The 19,298-nt window shown below is 38.3% G+C and overlaps 1 protein-coding gene and 1 long non-coding RNA gene across 3 annotated transcripts in view; both read right to left on the reverse strand.

Annotated features, from left to right (window-relative positions):
* sgpp1b (sphingosine-1-phosphate phosphatase 1b) overlaps positions 1-6,715 on the reverse strand; it is a 35,636-nt gene extending 28,921 nt beyond the window's left edge. For both annotated transcript variants that reach the window (XM_041812407.1, XM_041812406.1), the window contains exon 1: positions 5,536-6,715. In XM_041812407.1, coding sequence (XP_041668341.1) covers positions 5,536-6,393 — 858 coding nt within the window. In that variant the 5' untranslated portion in view covers positions 6,394-6,715. The remainder of the gene's footprint in view (positions 1-5,535) is intronic.
* Positions 6,716-8,091: 1,376 nt separating this feature from the next.
* On the reverse strand, positions 8,092-17,723 carry LOC121526466. The gene is made up of 4 exons (XR_005993317.1): positions 17,470-17,723; positions 15,226-15,322; positions 13,346-13,464; positions 8,092-10,457 (listed from the first exon to the last, which is right to left on the reverse strand). It is a non-coding gene; the product is annotated as an uncharacterized LOC121526466 (long non-coding RNA).
* Positions 17,724-19,298: the final 1,575 nt, after the last annotated feature.

Here is a 19,298-nt window from a genome sequence, read left to right on the forward strand (position 1 = left end):
ACATGTTTGAAAAAGCATGTTGATTCTAAAAAACAGCAAACATTTTCAGTACAAAACATTTTTATTTCCTACTCTGATCACTCAAAGCACCAATGTGTACTTTTTTCTGCAACTCTTCAGTACCATGATCAGAATTTTTCTTACAGTGATGATTTTACAATATTTTTGATATACAGCTATCTTGGTTTTGATAAATGGAGGAGCTGGGACAAAGTTTTAGCCAATTTGAAAGGACGATCACTCATTATGAGCAGCCTCAAAACAAGAGAGAAGGGGAGGGGGCTGAGAGAGAGTAGCTGTCCTGCTTTAATCACGTAAAGGTGGACAATTTTTTTATTTTTGTTCTGAATACAAATGTGAGGCACCAGGCTTCAATCCCTGTATCAAAGGGGACATGCAGCAGCTGAGTTTTTCCTCTCCATTTGCAGTAGAGCCTGTATCAGACTCCACTCTGGCTACTTCAGTCATAGGGAGGAGGGAGCGCTTTTTATTCATCAACAATCCCATACGGCACTTGTATACGGGTAAAAATGCAGACGCAGTCCACAAATAAGGCAAGAGGCCCGTATTGCTGTAGTCTCTGACCAAAATATGTCAACACAGCCGAGAGAAGATAGGATACTCTGTTGGTCTCTGCAGCTAACTTTTAGCAACTGCTTAAAGGTGATGGAGTAGATTGATGTTTCGATGTTTCTATTTATCTGACTGGATAACAAATCAACCAATCCATGTATCAATTTACATCGATGGATCATTACACCCCCACAGGCTACTACTGATGTTTTATCTTTTTTAAGACCCCAACAACAAACCTCTTCCTACTTCCACATCTATTATGCTGCCCTGAGGATGAACTGGGCCTGTGCAGAACAGACACAATGTTTTTTAAGAGGCAAGAGATGTTTAGAATTACTTTTGCAATTCTACTTGCTGTCAAATACCCACAACTCAGATCCAGTTGCATTCACACTCCTGTGTACTGAGCCTTGCTCCACATGAATCCTTCCTGAGACCACCTCTAGAAGTAGACTCAGGCCCAGTGTTCAAGTGCTGTCAAATGGATCATGGGGTCAAGTTTACTCTGTTGTGTACCACCCTTCATTTTTGGAAATCAGAACATGCTGATGAACTTGACCAAAGTTCTTGTGTACCCCCAACCAGCAAGTTTTTAAGAAACTCTGGGCATGTTTCATGAGGACAAAATCTTTGCAAACCATGAGTTATTCTGCAGTTTAAGCCAAGCAGTCTTGATTCCAAGTTAAGTTAAACAAGTCACAGTGCACCAAACTTTATTTCATTATCAGTAGCCTTCAACTGTGCAGACCCCTTTCTCCCCTCCTCCTGTAAAGCAACTGGCTGCAGTCAGATTAGCTTGTATGATGTATGCACTGACATGCTCCCACATTGATAACAGCAGAGCATGTCTGAGATAAACAAGCACAAGTGGTTTCTATTTTAAGGCCCCTACTAGAGATTGTTTTGTTCAAAATGTTTGAATAAGTTGTATATTTTTTTTAAATAAATGGAGCATTATCTGAACCTTTGTTAATGAGTAAAGAAAGACTATTTGTGACACAAGAGAACAGAGACAATGAGACTCCTATCTTGGAGTCCCACGTCCCAGTGTAAGGGGGTCTGCTCTCTTATCATCTGCTATGGCAGACAGACAGGGAGGTAGAATGTTGTAAATCAGTTCCACTTCTGATCCTGCCTGCTGTGATTCAAGCAACAAATACAGGAATCCCACACTTTCTCTCTTCAAAGGCCTGTATTTGTTTTGTTCCCCCCACCCAAACTGCTGGGTGTTACGAATCAAACAACCTCTGGAAGAATATGAGAGGTAACTGTGGGGATTATAGCTGCAACAGGAGCATTTTTTCAGTGCAGGCCCCTTGAGCACTAAGCCTTATTCACAAAATCAGAAATAGCAGAGAAGAACTTACTGGCAAACAGAAAACATAATGACGCATGTCATTATTTGCACATATATAGCACTTGTCTTTGGCTAAACAGTAGTTGGGTACCAATGCAGGTTGTATAAACATCATCACTCTGCTCAGGTGATTATTCCTGAATAATTCCTGCTTCCTCTTTACAACTCGCACTTCAGGCTTTCAGGCTTCAAGCGGATAGGAAAAAATCTTGATAAAGTCTGGGTGTAAAATCTAGCTATTGCCATTCTCATATGCAGCTCACCCTGAACATTTCAGGACGTTTCAGGAGTTTTGTGCTCATGAAGAGGACTATAAAGACTTTCATCAGCTGAGAAGCATGTAAAGCATCACTTCATAGGGGTTTTCCAGGTTTTTCAGTTCTTTGAGAATCAAATGGACTTCCTGCAGTTTGTTGATTCCATCCCTCTCTGTGTGAATGCACAGAAAGACAATGGAGGTGGACTACACAGACTTTGTGTTGGTTTTTAAAGACTGGGACACAATGGAGTGTTGTTCCTCCAGACTGAATGGGAGGAGGTGAAGAAAGGAACAACTGAGAACAGCTTGTTAAAACAAAATTCCTGCATGTATGTTATTTCAGTGATTTGGGACACACCAGTAAGTTTTTATGAACTTTGACAATGCAGGAGAACAGAAGGTGAGATGTGAGATGGCATCATGTTACCAAAGTAAGAGAGGAAGTTGTGAGTTTTTTTGTAAACATTCTGAGAAGTTAATACGCTTTTAGGCCCACTGTTACACAACAAATATCAAAATTCACATCAAACACATGCTAGCGTGCTAGTAAGTAAGCATATACCACAGCACAACTGTTGCTGAAAATATCTCTCTGACCTGCTATCTTTCCTTTTAGCTGATCTACTTTTATATACTATCACTCTTATCACCAGTTACCCAAACATGATCAGGTTGCAGAATATTTACAGGTATTAGGAGACTAACACTGAATGTGGATGCTTTGCAGAAAAAGCCACACTTGTTTACTGACTGTTATGATTGTATCTGGATTTCCATTTGTTTTTTGTCCTAGGCTGTTTTATTAAAAACACAGCACAGTGGTAGCACTATATTTAATCCATTGAAGACTTTCAGTCTTGTTGTGCCCACAGTAAGCTTGATTTCACTCCACTACAAGCAGTAAACAAATGTGCTCATACAGCTGTACAGCTGCCATGTCTGCTGTTAGAGTATCCACTTTGTCAACCACACATTCATTGTTAATGACACTGCTTCAGAAGACTGACTTCACAGGGCAAAGTCTCAGTGATCCTGTATCACTAGTTGGCACTTATCAAATGATTGTTTGTGTAAATGTAGCACTGGGGGAAAGAGAAGATAGTAGTGTGTTCTGCAATAATGTGTACATTTACATCTCAATGAAAGCGTTTCAAAACCTTAATTAGCAGGAAGGAATGCAACCCATAGGTTAGTTGTACACGTGTATTTTTTAGTATTAACATGAGGTGTGTGTTCATCAGAGACCGATTTCAAGGACTGAAAAAGAAAGTCAGCATTATTGTGTGGACATATAAGCTGCAATGAAGACAGACCTTTTCTGCTTAAATGCATACTGATTTAGCAACAGTATAGCTATATTTTGTTACTTGGAAGGCTACTTTGTTAAACAAGTTGCTCAATTTAAGGATGTTTCGTAATTATACACTGGAAAACAATTCGAGTGCAGACAGCCCTTTAATCAGCTGAAATGATCCACTACTTGTGCTGCAGACAGAGCTGAGTGTTGCAAACTACAGTCTAGGCAGGATATGCTTGGCAGTTGATGTGATGATATCATATCTTAGTAAGCTGACTGTTTTCTGCATTTACACTTAGGCTTTTGCTACACTTTTTTAGCTATTTTTGAAAATGCAGATGAATGGGGACTTGTTGGTTCAAGCATTAATTCATATACATATCTGCTAAATTTAAATGATCAAAAAATGGGTAATAAAGAGTGGAACTGAAATAATCTACCACCTGATATGCTTCATTTTAAAGTGTAAGTTTTAGTACTTTTATGTTGTTGTATTTTCTTTTAATCTAGTTACAATCTATAGTCTGATTTCCAACATATTTGAGCACACAAGCAGACTTCCCCACACTGTGTTTCTTCCTAATCTCTTACTTCTGTGTTACTGTGCAGCTTCTGTTAAAATTTTTAAAGAGCACTGTGAACTATTGGCAGCTGCAGTTTTGGATGCTGTTGAAACAGACACTGAACGGAGCTGCTCCAGTGACTTCATGACTGAAATTAGCAACCCAGTGCTCCTAAATGCTGATGAAGTTTGTTGAATGTCTCTCAGTCTTTTTAAGCTGATATGTGGAGCGTTACACAGGTAAAGTATCATGTGTGCTCTGTGTCATAACTAGTGGTTGTGAAATAAATATCACATTGGACAACCCTTGTCAAAGGGAAAAGGTCAACAGTAGGTATATGTTTAGCTCTCAGGGATTGATTTCAGCTACTTGCTGCTGTTTCTAAACAGGCAAATGCAGGAACATGATGTAATGTAACAACACAAGGGAACTCTCAGTTTCCGTCAAAATAGGGAGGAAGAGGTATATGCCAACTTCCTCTCTCCTGCGCTGCTATTCAGACATTTTTTACATCATAAGTAAAATATTCACATGTTCTGAAACAATATATCTGTTATCATTGCAGTATTTGTGCAATTTTGAAAGAGTCCAGGCATCTGTCTGCTAGTTTTGGTCATTTAAAGTCCTAAATCAGACAGCACTGGATGTCTTTGACTTTTTTTGTTCAAATTTGTTCCTTTTCAGTTTCACCCACTTTTCCAACTTGTTTGTGCAACTTAGACAAAGTGTTGCAGGTGTTTACCTGTAATTATAGGTAAACAAATAAGACAAAGTAGGTGACACTGGATGTCAAAGGCTGTACAGTTTGTTTCCCTCACCTCTTGTTGGGTTCACCCACCTTCCTAAACGTTGGCAACTGATATGTGCAACAATGTGGAGATGTTTGCCACTCATTTTGGCAGCTTAAACAATCAATCTAGCAATATTGGATGTCTTGGACTTAAAAGTAATAATTAAAGATTATAAATGAAACATGAGATATATAGGAATTCTATTTTTGTTTCCCTCAGTGATTACCACTTTCACACACATTTCTAAAAGTTGCCAACTTTTTGTGCAGTGTAGACAGTGGGCGGGTTTTCATCTCCATTTTTTCAAATTCATTTTTTTCATAAATATAACAGTATGGGTTGTGTAGGCCTCTATTTTTTCTCTCTCGCTCCTTACCACATTCATACATTTTTCTAAATATTGCCAACTTATTTGTGCAACTGCTCTCTTTCTCTCTCTATGGCTTTTAGTTTACAATTAACTGCAGGTCTGCAGTTTTATCAATGCCCCCATTTTTAACAAGGTTTTAACATCTTCACTTCAATAAATGTTGCCAATTTTTATTGTTATTTATATGCGATTTAGACAGTGTGCAGGAGTTTCCCCTCATTTCTTTGTCAATGAGAACAATAAATTACCTAATATCGCGGGTTTTATGGCCTCTTATTGAGTAAATAAGAACTTAAAAGCACATAGGATGGTTATACTGTACCTCCCACATGCCGTAGGTGAGGAAGAAGAGTGAGAAGGGGACGGCAGTGCCCGACATGGCGTGCGTTGAGGGCATGCTGTACTCCGAGTTGTAAAACATCTCCACTTTAACCACAGGAGGTGAAGCAGGCCGGGACCACCCCAACAAATCCTTGGTGCACTGACCCAGGTACATGACCCAGACCCATATCAGGATCAACCTCCTGCCCACAAAGGCGTTCAGGTTCCACGCAATGAAGGGAAAGAATGTGATGTAAAAGAGCTCGTTGCCCAGCTCAGTTCCGAAAGTGAACATGTAGTAAAAGAACCGGTTCTCTATCAGGAACTCCTGCCCTGCTTCGCCCGTTAGAGAGTTTTTGCGCAGGGGCTTCAAAGTACTGCTCCCTGGGTGGGCTGGAACTTTGCTGCCTTTCTCAGTTTTCCCCCCTGACTCAGTTTTCCCTGAGAAGTCCGGATCGCTCCCGGCTAGGCTGCGAGCGTTACCCCCCATAGCAACCGTCTCTCCCGCGGCGGTCGTTGCGGACAAAACTGCCCCGTTCTGGACAGCACTTTCGCCCTCCTCTTCGTGGTTTTTCGCGGCGTTTGTGTCAATTATCCTCTTCCGCACACCCTCTGCTGCTGCTGGCACCGTTTCTCCTTCTCCAGCTCCCATGTCAGTCGTGTTTTCACCCTCGCTCTCCCCGGTGATGTGATGATGGCACGACCCGTTGTTGTGCGAGTGAGTCCGGTCTGCATCGTTGCTGCTGCCGACGGTTCCAGAAAAAGTCCCGCGTACCCCACAAATGTGCTGAAAGCGGGCGACAAGATGGGGGTCTTGGAGGTAGCGGGATAGTTCCACAAAACGGCTACTTTTCTCCATGTTTAACCCAATTCATTCGCCTCCAACACGGCTGAAACAACGAACACAGACTCCGCTATTTTCCCTTCACACAGTGGATGTTGAACGTTAGCACCAACGGCTAACGGCAGCTAGCTACCCCTTGCATCATGGCAGTGTGCTGCTGAAAAGTGAACACCGGACCGTTTTGAAACTTCAACAAGTTATAAAGACAGGTGGAAATGTATGATAACAAGATACAACGTTGTTTCCAGTCAAAAAATAGAGTATAGACCGAGCGGGTAGATCTTATTCGACCGAGTCCAGATGTGTTCAGTGCCCCGCTACATGAGCGCCGCTCTCAACTGACAGATCCAATAGGTAGTCCGGGGAGCGCGCCTTCTCTGCTGCCTTCATGTGTTGTGGGAAATTTCATAATTACTTCCATATCTGCTGGTGAAGTGCAAGAGCATACAACTTTAGCATTAATTATGTGAGCTGTTGTGAAAAAAAGAACCTCAGACATCACACCACCATGAGCAGGACTATCTGCACATTACAATGAAAACTAAAAAAATATTTATTATAGAGTTTCTACATTTTCAACCATAATTGTGCAGTTAAACCCAAATTAAAAACATTTTCTAATACTTATTATTATTATTATTATTATTATTATTATTATTATTATTCATTTTAACATTGCTTTGGCAATGAAACTGATAAAGTTTTCCATGCCAGTAAAGCCTATTGAATTGAAATAAATTGAATGCCCTCTACAGGTTGAAACAGAGCTACTGCAGATTATTTTTTTCTCTGGCTGATCTGGTGCCAAGTGACATCAAATGCTAGCATGTGACATCTCTTAAGAATTAAATCAACCATTTGTTTGAGTTCAACTGTTTACCTGTTTGATTTGAAGGCATTCTAAAGGTTTGAAACATTCCAAAGGTGTTGTAAAGGTATTTTCCAAAATCCAGGGTGGATGTCCTTACACCAAAACCCAGGGATTTATACATCCTCACAAATCCGACCTGGACTCCTCCAAGTATTCTTAACAACCACACCAGTAAAATGAAGACTGAAAGTTAAGACTGGACAGTTGTTGGCATCCAAAGAAAACATACACCAATGTATTGTTTTTATTTAAATTTATCATTTCAACATTTTGATTCATTTATGGTGCTCATTTAAGCTCTGTGTTTAAATCAGGAAATATTTAAGAAATATCACACAAGAGGGAGTGATGTTGGGCTTAATATAATCACTTCTGTGATTCGATATCAGAAGATAATCACAGGATTTTCAGCAGAACAGATAAAAAGACCAAGTTATTTTAAACTCTGTTAAATCAGTTAGGTCCAAAAGTAAAAGCATATTGAAATTTGTTTGATTTTAAACCTCCATCATGTACTTTGTTCCAAGAGGAAACTTTTTTTTTTTTAAACTAAAATCCTCAACTGGCCACTGAAGACAGTTAGGGCACGACTCTCAAAATTTTGACTTAGGAGGAAGCACTTGAAGGCAACAGAAGTTCCGGCGCGCACGAACAATGGGTGAGCACAAAACGTCACGACGTAACGTGACCGCGCTTACTCACAGGCTGATTAGATGATAGATAGATAGATAGATAGATAGATAGATAGATAGATAGATAGATAGATAGATAGATAGATAGATAGATTCGACTAGCATTACTGAACAAAGGCAACCAAACACATGAAAGCATTGTCACCTTACATACTTTATTGATAATCAATCACCCGAGAAAAGTTTGATGGCCCTTTTTCAAAATAGTATTTCTTAAATACGGAATATGCATTTTCATCAAAATATAAATTCTTGGTGTAAAATATCAAGCTTCTCTTTAATAGTTGCCTGTAGTATCTTGTTTTTGTTGGTTGCTTGTTTGTAACATTGTAGTGATTGTTATCAGGATGCAAAAAATATTCAAACCTGCTAAAACTCCTGGACACAGACCAACACGAAAAACACATCAAGAGACACTGAGAAAGGATGACTCATCAATAAACTTGTCATAAAGCAGGTTAGAAAGCTTTATAAGAAATAATTTGTCCCTGTGACAAAACAGCAAATGCTGTTATAAATGAGACTGGTCAAAATATGAAATAAATTATCAGTTCAGAAACAATCTGCGCGCTGAAACTCAGCTTCAAAACAACAGATGGCTTAAAAATATTCTCAAACAAATTATTTGGTTGCAGAAAAGAGTTTTCAGTAACGTGTGAGAGCAGAGAAAAATGACAGTTTTTCTTTTTGTAAACCACACAAAAAAGCAAAACATAATTTCTTTCATTAGTATCCAAAAAGGGAACACAAGAAATAAAGATTTTTACCCTTTTCAGTGAAACTTTATTTTAATCACCACTATTTGGCCTTATAGTAGCAAATAAATATAATTGAAAAAGTCTTAACTATGAGAGCTTTAAGAAAACATGCATCCTTGAATTAAATAAAACTCTGTTTTCCCATGATAATGAGTATATTTTCTTATTTTAAGCAATATTGACTCATTTATCTCATTATATTTGGACAACATTGCAGATGTTCCAATAAAATACCACAATAAATAAGTTTAGATCTTTGAAAATAGTCCAAATTTACTTGGGACATGGGAACATGGAGTCAAATCAAATTCATATGAAGGTCCTCTGATGTGATTCAGACGTATGAAAATCTAAGGACATATTGAATGAGTATCAATGTACAGTTTTTGTCAATCATCCCACTTTCTCCAATAAAAACTTGTTTTATATATATTTATCTCTGTACTGCCATACATTATGCTCTAGTCTCAGTTTTTCTTTTTGCGGGATGAGGCTTAGCTCTGAACAAATTCAGTCACAAACACTTGAAAATCTTGCAACAATTGCTTTAAATTGTGTGATAAACCATCTCTTAACTATTTGTATACAGCCTGTAAATGCTATACAGAGTGAAATAAAATCTTCATTCACCTGCATTGCATGACTATAATCCAAAATGAATTCTTTGACCAGCAGAGGGCAGCAAAGTGATGTAACATGAAATTGACAAACGGCATTTAAAATGAGAACAGGACGTCAAATACAGAGAGAGAAACAGTCTTCCAACAGGCAGTTAATAACCCTTGAGAATGAAAGATTTTGAGATAGATTGACAATTCACACGGTCCAGGGAACATTACACAGAATATTTCATAAATCACGCCATAGCATAAAAAGATAACAGAAGCTTATCAGCAAAAAATTCTCCACACAAGCCAAGGTGCATCAAAAAGTAGCCCGCAATCTGAAAATCCCTGAATATGCTCACATTTTAAATGAGCAACAAAAACAATAAAAATCATTAATACAACATCAACAGCAAAATTCCCTGCCTTCTTCAGGTCTCTAGATTTTTAATATACGGCAGTGATGCTGTGGCTGCAACAACAGTTTGCATTTGACATCAACATTAGAGGCCCTGCTGATCCTGAAGCAGAAGAAGAATCAGGGTTTTAAAGTATGTTGATTCCATCTTTGTCTCTTAGCCAGGTGGAACCGAACAAATCCCACAAGAAAAAACAGGGGAGAATGTCCACGTCTGCATGCCTGTAATGCGCAGACGTTTACTCCCCAACTGTAAAATGAGGCATGATTGTGAAGACAGGACAGTCACCCATTGTCGTCCAGGTTGTACAGAAGGACTTGGTGGTTAGGGGCAAGACCTGGGCATGTACCCAGGCTGTACAGGCATCCGGCCGATGGGTAACAGGGCACCAGCCGGTAATGCTGCAGCTCCTCCAGGCCAAACGCCGGGGAGCAGCAGTCCATCACTAGCACCTTCACCCTCTTCCTGTCCGGGTACAAGACTTGTCTCTGTCCCCTCTCCCCTACAATGTCCTCCTCCTCTTCTTCTTCCTCGTCTTCCATTTCTACGTCATCATCTTCGTCATCTTCTTCCTCCTCTTCGGCCTCCAGCTCCTCCTCCTCATGGTGGATCTTCCTCAGCAGGTTGTTGATGAGGACGGAGCGCCGCAGGTAGGCCTCCGGGTCCTCTAGGAACCTCAGCTTCTCCAGGGACAGCTTCAGGATGCAGCCCCGGTCTTCCTGCAGTATCAGGTGCTGAAACAAACAGACAGGGAATAAGTCTGAGGTTTTGTCTTTTGACACTTAAAAAAATGCAAGTATCCCTTGGGTGTAAAGTTGTGCATCACATACAAAAAGTTATAAGTCTAAGAGTCAAAGCTGTAGCACAATGGAGTGTCTTGTGTTTCACCCTTAAGTGTCACTGTGTTAATCTTTTGAAACCACTAACTGTTTTAGATTTAATTGATGCATGTCTGAATAGGACACAATAGGAAGAGAATATCTTTGACTTTAAGTGAACTCAAAGTTCACCACTCATGCTCTTAATCCTAAGTTTATAGGGGAAAAGTCAGCTTTATCCCAAAGAAGAGAGAGTAGAATAGATAAAGTAGAAACAGAATAGAATAGAATAGAATACCCTTTATTGTCATTGTACAATGTACAATGAAATTTGCGGTGCTACTCTTAAAAACAAAGAACAAAGAGGACATAAAAGAGAAATAATAATAAATAGAGCTATAAACAGATTTTAAAAAAGTTCTCAAAAAGTCCTTGTGCATTCGATGTAGTCTACAATGCAATAAAATATAATAATCTATAGTTAATAATATAAAAACACATTGGGTTAATTAAAGGTCACTTGGTTATTAGTGATCGTATTGCACATGGTAATTAATGATCATATTGCCCAGTACAGATAGTCATACTGCATCTTGTCCCGTGATGATTCCTTGAGAGTTCAGTTCGATAATGGCTATGGGATAAAAACTATTTCTGAACCTTGATGTGAAAGTTTTTAGAGTCTTTAGACAGCTTTTCATTTGAATTTGTCAAAGGCATTTAAAACTTAAAGTCTTACATCAAATAGAGTAAGTTCATTTTTGGCTTATCATCCATCTAATTTTGAAGGGCCTTAGACTGAAATTCCTAGATTTAATTGAGGCAAAAACACATTTTATTAACTACATACCAAAGAAATAAAGTCCGGTCTCGACTGACTTTTCTGAGTTGTAAGCAGGAAAACAGTCCCAGACTGGAGCGAGCTAGCTAGCCATGTTAGCTAAAATTTTGAAAGCTTCAATTTGGTTTCTCTGTGTTGCAATCAAATGTTTCTCATGCTGTTTTTTTATTTTATAAAGAATGTGCATTGACAGAATATTTCTCATATACTAACATGTAGGAGGTTATATTTTTTTGAACAGGGGCAAACTGTAGCTATAGCTGCTAGCATATTAGCCAGGGAGCAAATCGTAGCTAGTATGGCAAAGCTGTTTTTAGTTTTCTTTGTTAGTTTGTTTGTTAGTTTTTTAGTAGCATAACTCAAAAAGTTATGGACGGATTTGGATGAAATTTTCAGGAAATGTCAGAAATGGCATAAGGAAGAACTGATTAGATTTTGGGAGTGATCCGGAACACTGTCTGGATTTGGGAATTTTTTTAAAGGATTCTTTACTATTGGGAGATAGGGCTAATGGTGGAGGTCTGCGCTCTCCGAGGGCTTTTCCAGTTTATAGTGTTGCTTATACTTTATCATGAATTAATTCAGGCTAGCACATGGTATATGGTATATTCACCATTTCTACCACTCTGCTCAATATCAAGAATATAATGCTAGGTCTTGGGTGGCTTTTCTGAGTTTAAAGCAAGAAAACAGTCCCAGACTGGAGCGAGCTAACTAGCCATGTTAGTTAAAGTCTGGTATTTTTTTTTCTCTGTGTAGCGACTCAAATCTCTCATGCTGATTTTGTTATACAGAATATTATACAAAAATTTGTAGGAGGTAATTTATTTTTAATAGGAGCAAACTGTAGCTATAGTCTCTAGTATAGCTAGGGAGCCAATCTCAGCTAACGGGACGAAGCTGTTTTTGTTAATAGTCTTGCTAACAATACATTATGAATAAATTCTGGCTAACAAATTATAAATTCACAAATTTAACCACTCTTCTTAACACTAAGGAATTTAATAAATGTCCCAAATTACTTGTCTGAGTTGTAATCAAGAAAACAGTCTCAGGTTTGAGTGAGCTAACTACCCATGACAGCTAAAATTTGAAAACTTAATTTGTTTTTGTGTGTTGCAATTAAAAGGTTTCTCATGATGTTTTTTTTTTTTTAAATCTGTATTTAAAGAATATCCCCACCAAAACAGTAGGTCTTCTTTTCAAAAGAATCCAATTGTAGCTATAGTTGCTAGCATGTTATCTAAGGTGCAAATCTTACCTAGCATGATAAAGCTGTTTTTGTTAACAGTCTTGATAAAAAGACCTGGCCCTAAGGAAATTAAGCCAGATCCCGTGTGATTTTTCTGAGTCTTAAGGGGAAACAGCCCCCACTGAAGTGAGCTAGCTAGCTTCAGTTTGCCAGTGGTTTTGCTAATACTACATTATGGGCTAATTCAGGCTTACACATGATAAATTCACCAATTTCAGCTCTCTACCCACTTCATTTAAGAAAAAAAAATTTAAATTTGCTTTTTTTGATTCTCAAATGGGGGCAATGTTAAAACTACAATAACATGTTGAATTAGCAAAGTAGAAAACATTTTTAACAGTCATATTCTACCATTATACCATAATTCATACAATTTTAACAAATGGCTGACCTTTGATTTGGTATTTAAATGTGAATGCTGTTGAAAACAGTATGGTATCATCGGCATAAAGGTATACTAAGAATGGCCTGAAAGAAGCTTAAGGACACAAATAATGACAGAGAGAATAAAAAGTAAAAGGGTTTAATTAAGAAACAATCATTGACATAGAAGACAGGTCAAGAGGGACAAAAATGAGGCAGGAGCATGTTTAAGTAAACAAGATAACAACAAGATAAAAGAAAACAAACAATGAAGAATGAATCACAGACATATGTGGGGAATGATGAGAACAGTTTAGATGGACCAGGGGAAAAAAGAAAGGTTCATACTTTTTGAAAATATCCATGTAGGCCTCCGTGTAAATCCTCCTCCTCCGCATATTTCCTCTTGAAGTAAGCAACTTTCGACGTTGTTGAATGGTTTGGTCTCTCTCACAAGGAAGGAGCTACTGAAGAGAACAAAACAGAGGTAGTGTAAACAAAACATGGATTTTTACCCTGCAACACAAAGAACAAATGTGCTTTAAGTTTGTGTTCTACACTCTGAAAGGGCAGAGTTGAATGGTTTTAGTACTTAGTTTGACAGCATTGACTGCTATCATGGTGGTACTAAAAAAAAGTGCATATTATATCAAATCAAATAAATTGGGGGCTGAAACTGCATCAATATTTCTGAAATTAAATCCCTGAAGAACAAACCTTGTGTTTGCCAAGCTTTCACATTGACCTATACATCACATCTCAAAAACTGACCTTAATATAGCCCTCTATATGAATAAATCTACATTTTTAAGCAGGAAAATGAATTCTTGACCCTGGGATCCAGTTTTTTAAGAAGCCAGATTCAAGGTACACTCCCCTGCTTTATATGAAGCTTGAGGGTTAGAGCTAATGTTAATGAGCACCTGCAGTGAAACATGATTAATGAGGGTTTCTGAGGTTACCTATAAAGCCTCTATAATCCATATCAATCTATAATTAATCCATATCAGTCCCTAATTATGTAATCTGGCAGGTGTCAAATCCATAATGAATTACCACTCAGATTTTAAGATCACCTCAAATAGACATTGCATGTTTAGACTCACTGCTTCAGTTTTACAGTGTTGCAAATGTAAATTTTTACTTGGTATGTATTTATTTTCATAGCACCTTTGAATGTAAGGCAGTTTAACTTTCTCTGAATTACACTGAGAGGCAAAGTTTAAAGACAAAATCAGATAAAATAAGACAAATTACATGGGATACAGGGTAAATTTAACAAAAAGCCTAAGACACAAATTAGCCTTATGCCCCATTATGTGAGCCTTCAAAGTAGATTCAAATTTTTCCCTTTTAAATTTGTGAAGCATGGATATTGTAACCTGCATCCTGCCCTTGACTTTGGACTCAATGGAGAACAAGCAGATGTATCCTGGGAGGTCTGAGAGACATTGGTGATTTATAACTGAGCAACCAATCCACTTAAATGACTTATGTATACATACAGCAAATAAAAGCTCTGATTAATCTACATTATACTGCCTAACAATAAAAAACACAAGAACACAGTTGTAGATGCACTGGTGTAGAGGATGACACATTTAGCTTTTTAGCTATGGCATATTTAGCAATCTATTTCACACATTTATCTGCATTTAGCTGCTAAAACGTCAGATATTTTGCTGAGTAGAAGGTTGGCACCAAAACTGAGTTGTAAACAGATGTATACATTCTGAGTATCAGATAGAAGAATATATCTTATTAATCCCTAAAATGAAAATTGTATTTTTACACCATGATGTTGAACATGCAACACTCACACATGCCAAAGCATATGCCACATGCTGCTGTTAACAAAGCAGCCCTTCCTGAGTGCTTGGGGGATGCTCAAAGACATCATTCCAGACTTAACTGAAACTCTAACCTATGTCCTCACACAGGACCTTACAGACTGAGCTACTGCTGCCCCCATTCTCATGTTTCCCTGTGTTTTGGGGATATCTAAAAAGTTGTTTCTGAGTGTGTACACCATATCAGCCTTTTAGCTAATAGTGTGTAAATGTTGGTACTTCGTAGTGTTGACCCAAAGTAGATAAAATCTTATCCAAGCTTCCAATGGTGCCTTGAACTTTCATCCATTTATAAAAAATCCTGGAAAAAAACACTAGAGGGTAACTAGAAACTCCCAGTGTGAAGTCATTGGAGAAAACGATAGTAGTTGTGAATACCTGCTGCTGACAGTCCACAGTCGGCGCTCAGCTCTCTGACTGAAGGTTGAATCAGTGTGTCTGAGCTGATACGAGCCTCCACATCGCCCTCAGGCTCCTGCAGGGAAGACAGAGAGAGAGTGAGAGATGAGTGAGGAGGAGGAGGAGGAGGAGGTGGAGGACCAAAACATCTGAGCGTGAATTCAGAAACCAAACAAATCACTGAGAGAAGATGCGACTGATCTGTCAGAGCTGCAAGGCTCTGAATTGATGTTTTAGTTAGTTCATCTTCTTCTTCTACATGAATCAAAATGTTATCTTTGCAACCTTTATAACGTCATGCTCCTTTTTAATTGCAAAACATCAAATTATCTTCCAGTAGAGGGGAATCAGAAACACAATCTTCACATAAGCATATGGCCTTTGACATGTTGGCATGTTTTTTCGCGAAGCCATCATCAGACAGTTTACATGACAGTAGACAGCAGCTTGCTTTGTAATTAACACAGCAGGTCATCATGCAATCTGCAGGAAAGAAATGCTGTCTGTACACCTGCAAGCACTGTAAATATTAACAAAAAAGGTGATAATGATGGAGTAACTTAAATATTAAAAATAGATTCATAACATGGCATATTTGCAATAAAAATAGGGCTGATGCTTAAGAAAGAAACACTAAATATAGCGTTAATAAAAATAAATAAGACAGAATAAGGTGATGCAAATCATGATGTTTGTATGAAATGTAATTATTAATACATTTGACTTGTTTTGATGTGTGCACATCCATTTTTGTTTATATATATATTAAATCCACATAAAAGTACACACAAGCATGCAATGCTGTGCAATATCCTTATATGACCCTCTGATGCTGTTGCATTAAAGGGCAAGAGTCTCTTATGAATACATGAGGGAGGATGGATGAGAGGGCGGTTTATGTGCGTTTGTATCTTCCTGACCGCTTGCGTAGTTTGGACGTTATCTAAAATGCCATAAATCAATCAATCACTTCATCATAAACACAGAGTGGGAAGGTTTATTGTTGCGCAACATTCGCGCCGGCTCCCCTAAAGCTGCTGCAGTGACTCACACAGTTTTTTAACATCCAACTGCAGCCTGAATATTTCATCTGTGGGAGAATGATGCACGATGATGGATACATGAAGAGAGAGGGAGGCTGCGTGGGAAGAGAGTGAGTGTTTGGATGCAACACTTGCTATAAATGCTTTTCTACTGCAGAGATTTCCACTAAAAGCAAAAGTGTGTCTGGGTAGTAGGTCATGACTGAATAAACCTTAATTTCTTTGCTTATGATAGCATATTACTAAGCTTGGTTAAGGATGTGCATGAACTGGGGGACATTTTAGAAGCAAAACAACTGGGTTTTCACATGGGATAAATATTATCATCTATATTATATCACTATTGGAGTATTTGGCTAAAACGTGGTTTATTGTATCAGCAGATGTGAAAAATTTATTTGACATTTAAAACTGATATTTTGGCTATATCAGCTGTAAATACTGGCCATACAAACAAATAAGCATGTGGAGTTTTAGGCTGGACCAACAGACCTACATCAGCTGGAGTCTTTTCTTTATTTATCATTATTCCTTGCACTTCAAAATGTGTGTTTTAAGGACTGAAATTTTATTTCTAAAGTACTTTAAAATATCTGTATCTATATCAGTATTGATTAACATTATTTTATAAATTTCAGCATATCAGATAGGCCCTATCTGCAAAAATCCAACATTATGCATCCCTAGTTTTAAGTGCTGACATTTTCATGAACCATAGGTCTTTTGCAGTTGACATATGGTCACCAAATTGCCATGTATTTATGAGCTAAAAGTAAACAGCACTGATATTTGCAATGTGATGGCTTATTTTAAGATTGAAATGTTTTTGGGCATATTCATCCTAATCAACACATAAACATTTATCCAAGAATTTCACCTGCCAAAATCTTTAACGCACACTACTTACAGTAAAGATAATGCACGTTTCGCTGTTTCTAGAGCATTTTTTCGTAAATTATAGTTTTGTGTTGTGTCATTTGATTGTGTTTTAGATTTAATGTTTATTTTAACTGTATGTTTTCCTTGCAAATTCTGTCTAAGCATTTCCTCACCTCTTGCTTCCTTGTTTACACGCTTGAAATAAACTTGCTAATGCTAAGCTAAGAAGCAAACAGCTGCTGGTTTTAATGCTTCAAACTGGCACCAATAAATCCGTTAAATGCCTCTTAAAGCGTCTTACCTTTAAATAATTCTGTCCAGCGGCAGCAGCGGGTCAGTAAATCCCAGTTAAAGCCTCTTTTTTCTCCGTGCTTGTCCTCCGCTCCTTGGCGCGACATCTACCGTCCTCTCCCCGACTCAGCGACGCTCCAGCTCGGTGAAGAAGGCAGAGCTTTCCTCGGTTCCCGCAGACACGTACAACCCTCCGAGCTCCTCCTGGGGTGAGCCGCTCTCTGCTCTCCAGCCTCCTAAAATATCTCGTTCACGGCAACAAGACACAACACTCACCGCTCCGCGCGCGCCCTCATTGGTCCTCGCGGAGGCTGATGTTTCCTGTTGCTAGGAGACTGAGTAAGAGCGGCGATGACGCTGCAGCATCAATCCTCGTCTGCTTGCATTCATCTCTGCCTGCTGTGTGATTGTTTTACCTTTAACACACTAGCAGAATGAGAAACAGCTTAAATATTCAAGTGTTTTATCCTATGGTAAGATTCTGAACGCAAAAATATATTCAAACATAAAAACGCTGCAGTTTACCCACACAGGTTTCTACATATATTTGTACAATGTTAAAAAGTACATTCCATTTAAGAGTTTCCCCCTCAATGTACCATTCAACACCAGAAATCACTGCTTATATCATTATTTTTGGGAAATACTTATCTTTAACAGTTTAATTTTAACAATTATATTAGTCAAACATTTATTATTTAATAGATTTACTTAACTTTGCAGCTTTATTAGCCTATTAAGTATTGCTATACTACTATTACTGTGAAATAAGGACGAATGATGGTTTACAGATGGTTTAATGATGGTGTTACAGATGGAGGTAGTCTGTGACCTCCAGCACTCCTAACGAGCCTCTCACTCAGCTCACCTGTCCTCATTGCACTCAGCTGGTGCTCATCAGCCTGGGTAGTCTATAAAAGGAGGTTCTTTCCCTCAGTTTGGGGTGTGACACCAAAGAGCCAACACCTTCGGTTGGTTTCTTTTGGTTTGTGTGATGAGTGTTTTTGAGAGTGTGAGAGTGGTTATGTGTTTTGAGGGAAAGAGGGTAAATTCTAGAGTTTTTGTGAGGGTTGATCTCTAAGGAGATTTCTGCACTTAGTGTTTTCTCCCCAACAAGCGATTCTACCTCTGTTTGAGGCCTTTTTACTTTAGTTTGCCAACTTTTGGCAAAATTAGTGGGTGGCTGTGGAGAAGCATAACTCCACTCCATCTTTTAGACCCCAAAGGCCTTATTTTTGTTTTGTATAAAGGTGCAGATTTTCTTTTTGTTACTTTCCCTGTCCATGACCCCTGTCCTTCACGTCATGCGACTTGCAGAAACGTGACAGATGATTGTGAGGAAAGTAAACAGACACCTTCGGTCCTAGAAAAAGACTGTGATTTAAATGAACATTCAGTTAAATAAAATATGATTTGACGACCTTTCTCAATAATTTCAGGTAATCTATCATCCTGCAATAACCCTAGTATTTGTAGAACTGTCACTGGATTAGTACAGTGCTATTTAGAGCACTGGTTCCCAACCTGGGTTCGAGGCCCCCCTAAAGGTGTGCCAAAAATCTCAGAGGGGGCTTGAGGCCCTGTCTGCTCTGAAGCTGTCAAAATTTAAAAAAAAAAAAAAAAAAACATGATTAGAAAAATTATGTGTGATGTAGTGGTTCTCAACATGGGGGTTGGGACCCTATTGAGGGTCACGAGACACCGAGAGGGGGTCGCCAGATGTCTTCCAAAAAAAAAAAGATAATTTTAAAATGATTTCAAATTGTATATTTTACCCATTTATATATATATATATATATATATATATATATATATATATATGCAATTACTAAAAAGTAG

Source organism: Cheilinus undulatus, linkage group 18, assembly GCF_018320785.1.
Source record: "Cheilinus undulatus linkage group 18, ASM1832078v1, whole genome shotgun sequence".
Taxonomy (NCBI): domain Eukaryota; kingdom Metazoa; phylum Chordata; class Actinopteri; order Labriformes; family Labridae; genus Cheilinus; species Cheilinus undulatus.